The 7,994-nt window shown below is 49.6% G+C and overlaps 1 protein-coding gene across 1 annotated transcript in view; it reads right to left on the bottom strand.

Moving 5' to 3' along the window:
• Window positions 1–518: 518 nt before the first annotated feature.
• Window positions 519–7,994, bottom strand: part of COQ9 (coenzyme Q9) — a 16,433-nt gene continuing 8,957 nt past the window's right edge. Inside the window, exons 4-9 of the mRNA XM_006897130.1 lie at window positions 4,182–4,324; window positions 3,822–3,906; window positions 2,656–2,760; window positions 1,265–1,420; window positions 906–959; window positions 519–554 (exon numbers count right to left, since the gene is read on the bottom strand). Of these exons, the coding sequence (XP_006897192.1) occupies window positions 519–554; window positions 906–959; window positions 1,265–1,420; window positions 2,656–2,760; window positions 3,822–3,906; window positions 4,182–4,324 (579 nt within the window). The remainder of the gene's footprint in view (window positions 555–905; window positions 960–1,264; window positions 1,421–2,655; window positions 2,761–3,821; window positions 3,907–4,181; window positions 4,325–7,994) is intronic.

The raw sequence follows: 7,994 nt of genomic DNA, 5'->3' as shown, positions 1-7,994 counted from the left end.
GCAACAGTCTCAGATAAGGCAGCCCTCTGAGTGTTCCCAGGAGTTTGCATTGCAGGCCATTAGAGAAAAGAAGAGCTGAAAGGAACACCCCTGCAAGCAACTGAGGATGAACTGCCATCTTGTGGTGGTTTCAGACCTTGACGTGGGCTTGGGAGCCCCAGAGAGCATCTCTAGTAGGATCAAGATATCAAGGTTCCAATGGGACCCCAATGGGAACGTGCGGTGCTTCCGTGGCGTGAATGCTTGGACGAGTCCCAGTTTTTCAATCACACATCTGCAATGCGGAAAGGCATCAGGAAGTCTGGCCTGACATTAGAATCTGAAGAGGTGGCTCGATCTTAGGTGAGACCGGAAACCAAGTGTCCTGTGGCTTCCAAGTGGCTGTGAGAGGGACACAGGAGTCTTACAGTGTGTTCACATGAACATCCTGTATGTGGATGGCACATCTTATTTTCAAAGCCCTTTTAAATATAGCTCCTGGTCTTCCTCTGGGCACTCAGGCTGACACCCCTTCCTTTTCACCGGCGCTGGTTTAAGCCTGTCAAGTTCTTGAGCTGACACAAGAATAGAAACAGAGAGAGTGATGAGACCTTGTAGGAACCCAATGAGGAAAATGAGGATTTTCAAGGTGGTAGGCATAGGTATGATACAGAGTGCTGACAGACCAGAGCCCTGGGAAATGATCATTTTCCTTGCTGCCCCGTAAAACACAAAGAGATAGGGCATTTGGGACCAAGAAGCTGGGCAGCTGAACTACTACTGTCTTATGACTAGCTTTCTAGGTTAAGCGCATAAAACCCTATGCTGTTTTCAGCATCACATGTTTTTAAGTATCAAGTGTGCCTCCTAAGTATCGCAGGGTTGGGTCAGGTGGGCGTGAGAGAGGGTGAGCTGCTGATACTCACTGTCACCGCTGCACCCATGAGTCCTTGCACCAGGGCCTCTCCAGTAGACTTGACCTAGAAGAGGCAGAGTCAGGTTCTCTTAAGTCCTAACCCAAGTTCAAAGGAGGGGCAGGTAGGGTGAATGGCATCTACGAGCCACAACAGATGGGGTCAAGAGGGCCCTGGGTACGGAAAGAGTCATCTAAGGCTAACACAATGGTGATATGAGGAAGAAGCACTGGTGAGCTCCCAGGGAAGTCCCTCAGAACCACCAACTAAGGCTAGAAAGGAGCAAAAGAACAGATAGGTGACCAGCTGTGGCCTTAGGAAGACGGGTCCACCTCCTCAGGAAACCGCCCTACGGGCCAGCCCCAAACTACCTGCTTAGCAGTGTGGCCCATGTTCATCGCATCCTGAATCCGGTTTTCCAGGAAGTGCCAAGTGTCCTTGAAGTCTGGGGAGGAGTCCTGCATCATGACCAGCTCTGTGGTGTTGTAGATGCCGGCCAGCACAGCTCGACGGGTGTACCAGTTAAACTGCAAGAAAACCACCAGGGAGAGGGGAGGAACTGAGGAGCATTTTCCTCCAAGGCCACAGACACTCACGAGCCCCCTCCTCCCTGCTCCTTTCCCTTGCAGACACATAGGGTCCCCCCGGACAACATGAGCTGGACTATCCTTCTCTAACCTACTGGACAAAATGGGAGGAAATGAAAAGGCAAGTCAAATGCAAAGCTGCCAAGCGTATCCTCTGGGTGTTTCAGGTCTGAGATAAGGCTGGGACTTGGTTGTTCAGGAAGGCTCATAGGTTATCTCGCTACATGAAGCTCCCCTGGTATGCTGGGTAGATGGCCACAGCTCTGAAAGGGGAAGGCTCTGGAATCGGCTCCCTCTGACCAAACCTTGGCACACTCATCAGTAAGGTGCTAACTGGGTCAGCCCCTTCACGGGTCAGAATGCCTGGGGAGAATTGAGGGGTTCAAATCCCTTGACAACTTTGGGCTGCACTGGTAAAATGACTTTAAAGCACCAGCTCGGCTGCAGTGGTGTTTTATTCCTTTAATTTGTTTTCTAATTGCATTTTCCTGAGATCTCAGCTGGTGGTTGACTCCCACCAGGGTCAAGTTTATTAAAGCACTTTGTTACAACTATGGTGGGAGGATCTCAAACACTTGGTCTTCACCACAACATGAGTTCTCCCACCCCTCGTCTCCTAGATCCCACAATGCACCATCACACAATCATTTCTTTTATGAAGGAATATATTTCATTTCTTCATTTCCTCCAAGAAAGATAACAGAATTAACAAGTCATTATTTTTTCTGGTGTCTGTTTGAAAGAACCCACTGATCCATTAGCAAAGTAGGGTTAGGAGGAAGGAAGTTTCTTTTTAAGGAAAAGGGTGTTTTTGTGGCATCACCTTTTTAAAATCTGCGTTAGCAAAGACACCTAGGGAGAAGTTCTGCTGCAGAATCTTAGGTGTGAGGGCAGAAGTGGTTGTGAAGAGGCAGCCCAATCACAAATTGTTCTGAGTCCTGTGGCACCACTGTCGGCTAGAAAGACTGATCAGTGACTTGTGGCTAGAATGCTGGTCTCCGAACTCGACTTTGACTGAGAGACCTTGCCTCCTTTCAAAAATGGAAATGATGCTGCAGCCCCCCGGAAGGGACTTATCGTCTGTAAAATTCACGAGTTTCCTGAAGGAATGCTCAGCTCAGGGCAGAGTAAGGACTTCTGTAACCTAAGGCTCTCCGAATAGAGAAGGCACTCACATCTGTGGACTGGTCCCCAGCGTAATGCCACATGTCGTCCACCATGCTTGTGAGCAGGTTCAGGCTGGGCGGGATGTTGTGAGGAAGCAGGAGGATGCTGAGTGCCTGTGAAGAGAATGACAGGAGAACAGGTACTGCACACAGGTAGCCAGAGAGCACACATGGCGGGTGGGTCACCTCCTTACAGAGGAGTCTGTCCGGTTTCTGTTCTCTGAGCCCACCATCTCCACCCACTGACACAAGCTCTTGACAACTAACAACAATGGCTACAGCTGATGGGCATCAGGGGCAGGTGCCTGCCCTAACCTGGCCCAATCGGACTCTCTATCCTTGGCATTTGGAAATAGGACTGTGGTACTGAGAGTGAAGACGAGGGAGGGACTAAATTCTGTATCAGAAACAAACAAGAAACAAGCAGAGATAGGAGGGGACTCTGGGCTTTTCCAAGTTCAAATTCTAGGCTGCCCTTCAAGCTCTCAACATTGCTGCCCTTGATGTACCACTACAATTCCATGATAAATTCTTCTCCTTTTTAATGCTAAGTGAGCTCAAGTTGATTTGTTATCTGTAACCAAAACATCTTTGACTAATATAAGTGATGGCACTGCCCAGAGATCCCTAGCGGACACCAGCTCCTCCTGACCCAACAGTGCAACATCTTTCCAGGTTTACTAACTCTAAAACCCACAGACCATGCCTGTTGGTCTGAAAGTTGGTCAGAAAGGTCGTGGCACTTTCTCTGCGAAGTAGCCCAAAAACAAATGCCATGTTGAGTCAAAAAAGCTGATCAGGCCCTAATTCCTGTATTCTCATTGCTTCAATAGCAAGGTGAATTACTGAGAGAATGAGTTTAGGCCAGGGCTGAAAATCAAGTGAGGCAAGCAGAGGCGCAGGTCAGGACCAGTTCTTGGCTGGACTTCTCGGACAACCTGCATGGCATTAGGTGCACAGAGGTGTTCTGATTTCTGTCAGCTGACTGACTGGCACTGCAAATTTATAGATTCTCTCCATTTTCCCACTACAGGAAAGTCGGAAGATCTCTGAGTGTCTCCTATTTCCGAGGTGCTTTGCCTTCACACTTTCTGAACTGAGAAAATGGCCCAGCCACTAGAAACAGTCTTTGCTGCTAATACTGCTGCTCTGGGGCCTGGGTTAAGACTCTGTACCCGAGGCCAGTGTTCAATGTACGGGATCAGCATTCTCAGTCTGGTTTCCACTGCATCCCTCAGGAACTGATCTGTCTTCCTCTTCCTGGAAGAGGGAAAAGAAAAGAGTGTGTCTCTTGGTCAAGCGTATGAGCTCCGTTCTCCCAGCACTTACTCAGCCCTCGGTGGAGATCCCAGCAGTGATGAAGGGTGTCTGACTACAGTCGTTAGAGACAGGGGCAGGGATGGGATGGGGGCCTGGCTTCAATCTCATCAAAGCAGCAGGGCTGTTCAATGCTACTCTCTTCAGGCTCTGCCTCCTGGGGACCTGGGCCCCCAATTCTTAGCTGCCACTCTAAGTAATAACATCACAGAACTCACTCTGCCTGGCCCAGCTGCACCAGCTTCTGCTCCTCTTCCAGCGCGCGGGTGAGCCGAGCATTGCACTGGGTCACAAAGTGCAGGATCAGCTCACTGCCATCATTCCCAAACATGCTGGCTGCCGCGCTGGAGAGACCCAGAGACTACGGAAGGAGAGAGGAAACAAACAAGCGGTGAGCAAGTGCAGTGGGCATCGGGTGCCCATTCACCACCGTGCCCTCCTCTTCCGGATCCAGGCTGGGGGAGCCGGAGTGTACGGTGACTAACTCAGAGATGGCATGTGCCATGTCCGGGCCTTGAGAGTCTGCCTCACAACTTCTGACGGCACCAACAGGGAAGGGGTGCTCAGCGGCTGGGCCGCTGCGCCATTTTCAGTCCATCCCTTCGGAGAATGAAGCTCACAGGGAGGAAGGCACACACAGGTGACGAGAGTTCTCAGAAGTTCAGATGAGCTAAGGACACTGTGACAGAACGACTTTCAGACTTCTTGGTTATTGTTGTTGTTATGTGCCATCAGGTATGACCACTAGTGACCCTATGAACTCTGTCCTATCCTGCGCCGTCCTCACCATCTCAGACATACTTGATTGAGCCCTTTGCTGTGGTCCAAACACTTCCTCTCTTGCTCAACGCAGCTGAGCTGAATTTCTGGCAGACCTGGGCAATCTAAAGAGTATTAAAGGAGGCAGCAAAGAGGCTGGGAAGAGAGAGGAACTTATTGGGAATTCTTCACACTTTCTGACCAATCCACCTAACCTCAATCTCTTGGAAACTGGGTTTCTCTCTGTTAAAGACCAAATGATAACCAGGTTTTCTTAAGGAGTCCTCGAGAGGTTAACAAAGCTGAAAGCTTCCCTTGATGTTCCTGACACAGGGCAAACCCTGAGGTCACCAAAAGCAGAACTCTGCTAGCCACGGGGGTGGTGTAGGAAGACAGCACAAGCAAAAAGCAAACAGAACTGCTCCTTGTTGAAGGCATCCTGGTGAAACAATGGCTACGTGAAAGGCTGGCAGTTCAGATCCACCCTATGGCTCTGTAGGATAAAACCCTGGTGATCTTTTGGAAAGACTGCAGCCTAGAACACATGTAAGGCAGTATTACTCTGTCACGTATGGTTACCACGAGTCAAAATTGACTTGACGGCTTCTAACAATAAACACAACACCCACTTTTGGGAGTGGAGAACCCACCTCTGCTTTGAAAGAAGAGGGCGGCCTTTTCCAGAGGGCAATTTGGCAAAATTAGGAACCACAGGAAGCTGCAGGAGCAAACCTAAGAACAGGCACCTTGCTTGGTGCATTTATCTATTATCTCCATTTCACAGATGAGACATATACTGGGTCTAATATATACATATGTAAAAAGACTCTGAACAAAACACGTATAGTTTCTGGGCCTATTATGAAGTTACTGCTCCTCAGATCCAAACGTGCTCTTCTGCCCTCCACTTTCTGGTGCAGAGGCTGGGACTCTGCAAACCACACTCCTGGTTCTAGGTTAGGGTCTGCCAATTGTTGTTGCTGTTAGGTGCCATCGAGTCAAGTACAACTCACAGCAACCCTACGAACAGACCTGAACCCTGTCTGATCCGGCCCCTGGGGTCTGTCCGTCAGTAGGGTTAATAAAAGAGGCTCCAAGGAAGCAAGGTATCCCCTGTCTGCCTCAGCAGAGCACACGCCTCCTGGGGGCAGCTGTTCCATCCCACAGGAGCAATGAATCCAGCCCATGGTTTCCCCAACAGCCCAAGAACCAAGCTCATCAAGCTCCCCACCCTCTCTCACCACGCCTTCACCAGCACCAGGGATCAGAGTCCCCTCTCAGAGACCTGGTATCATCAGTCCAGGATCAGACGGGTAGCCTCTCTCCTTCAGAGACCAGTGTTTGCGCTCCTGCGGGACTCTGCTGAATGTCTAGATGCCATTATTCTCTTTTCTTTGTTCCCTTAGCTCTGAAGATACGAGCTGTTTACTGCAGCTGCAGCTCCCTCCACCTTACCTTAAGACCTTCCACTACCTGGTTACCTACTTTGCACCTTTTTAGCAATTCTTTATACTACCTTCCCTCTCTTCAAACAGCTAGTCTGGTTTCTGCCTCCTGACCAGAACCTGACTGATACACTCCCTGAGAAAACCATTCCACTTGTTAGAATCTTTCCTAAAAACAAATTGATACAGTATTTGGGAAAAATGCTCTGTAGATTTGTACCATCACCACAATATTTAAAAATCTAACTGGTCCTTGGAGAGGGACATCATGTTTGGGAGAGTGGAGGGGCGGTGCAGGAGAGGAAGACCCTCTATGAGGTGGACTGACTCAGTGACTGGGGTAATCGGGATGGGTGTGTTGGAGACAATGCGATTGGCACAGGATAGAGCAGGGTTTAGGGCTGTAGTACATAGGGTCGCTATGAGTCGCAAGCAACTCGACGGCACATAACAACAATAACAACCAGAACCATGCTCAACACCCTTGTTTTATAATTTTAAAAAACTCAAAATATCCTCCATTATTTATGAATGAATGACAAGTATATATAATAAGTATTACGTAGTCATTAGAGATGAAGATATACAGAGTTGAGAGAAAAGGAAAAAGCAGAGGGTTACAGAACATTTCGAAGAATCAGATTTTCCAAGCAGTATTATTACATTAATGTAAACCTGCATGTATCAGTTAACCAAAAGCAGCAGTCTGTTCCCACACAGGAGGAAAAGCTGACTGTGGGTCTTAGTGGGAAACAGTAAGTCGTGCTGCCTGAGTTGCACCTTCCCGGAGGCTTTCAAACACCAAATCTCATAGATTCTATGAGGCGCATAGCTTTTATTTTGATCTTAAGTCATCAGTGTGAGTTGTCAGAGATGATGCATCAGACTACTAGGTAGTCTTTTTTCTTCTCTTAGCGATACTAGTACGTCTTACAACCTCCGGCACCTTAGAGTGAGTGAAATAGGGAAATTTTGAACACAGGCAAATTAAGGCCTAATGGACTGTCTGGAGAACCCAACTCCCAAGAAACTTCACAGTACACATTTCTTTTACCTTATTAATAATAAACTATTCCATTCTATTGGGAAAAGCAGACCAGACAAAGAAATTGAAAACAGAAAATCTGGGGAGCTCTGGTGGCCTAGTGGCAAGAAGCTGCAACTACAATCCCAGAGGTGCACGGTTCGAATCCGCCAGATGCTCTGCCGGGGAAGGAGGGGCAATCTCCTCCTGTACCAGTCAGATCTGATTTGACGGTACACGCACACAAAAATAATAAAAAAAAACCACACACACAAAAAACAGAAAATCTTGGAGCCTCAAGGGGCTTAGAGCTGAGCTTGAAAGAGGTCCCCTGTTCTACTTGGTGCAAGCCCTGGTGCCTGACCTTGGGCTTGAAAGAGACCCCTGCTGTGCCTGGTGCAAACCCCCTCGACTGACCTTGGGCTTGAAGGATGCTCCCAGCTCCACCTGTTGCAGTACAAATCCCCTTGCCTAACCTTGGGCTTGAAGGAGGCCCCCTGCTGTGCCTGGTGCAAGCTCCCCTGCCTGACCCTGGGCTTGAAGAAGCCCCCCTGCCTGACCCTGCGCTTGAAGGAGGCCCCCTGCTCTGGCTGGTGCAAGCCCCCCTGCCTGACCCTGGGCTTGAAGGAGGCCCCCTGCTCTGGCTGGGGCAAGCCCCCCAGCCTGACCTGGGCTTGAAGAAGCCCCCCTGCCTGACCCTGGGCTTGAAGGAGGGCCCCTGCTCTGGCTGGGGCAAGCCCCCCTGCCTGACCCTGGGCTTGAAGGAGGCCCCCTGCTCTGGCTGGGGCAAGCCCCCCTGCCTG

The sequence above is a fragment of the Elephantulus edwardii genome, unplaced genomic scaffold, assembly GCF_000299155.1.
Source record: "Elephantulus edwardii isolate Elephantulus edwardi_28Jun2011 unplaced genomic scaffold, EleEdw1.0 scaffold00201, whole genome shotgun sequence".
In the NCBI taxonomy this organism is placed as follows: domain Eukaryota; kingdom Metazoa; phylum Chordata; class Mammalia; order Macroscelidea; family Macroscelididae; genus Elephantulus; species Elephantulus edwardii.
This window is presented reverse-complemented; position numbering and strand designations above follow the sequence as displayed.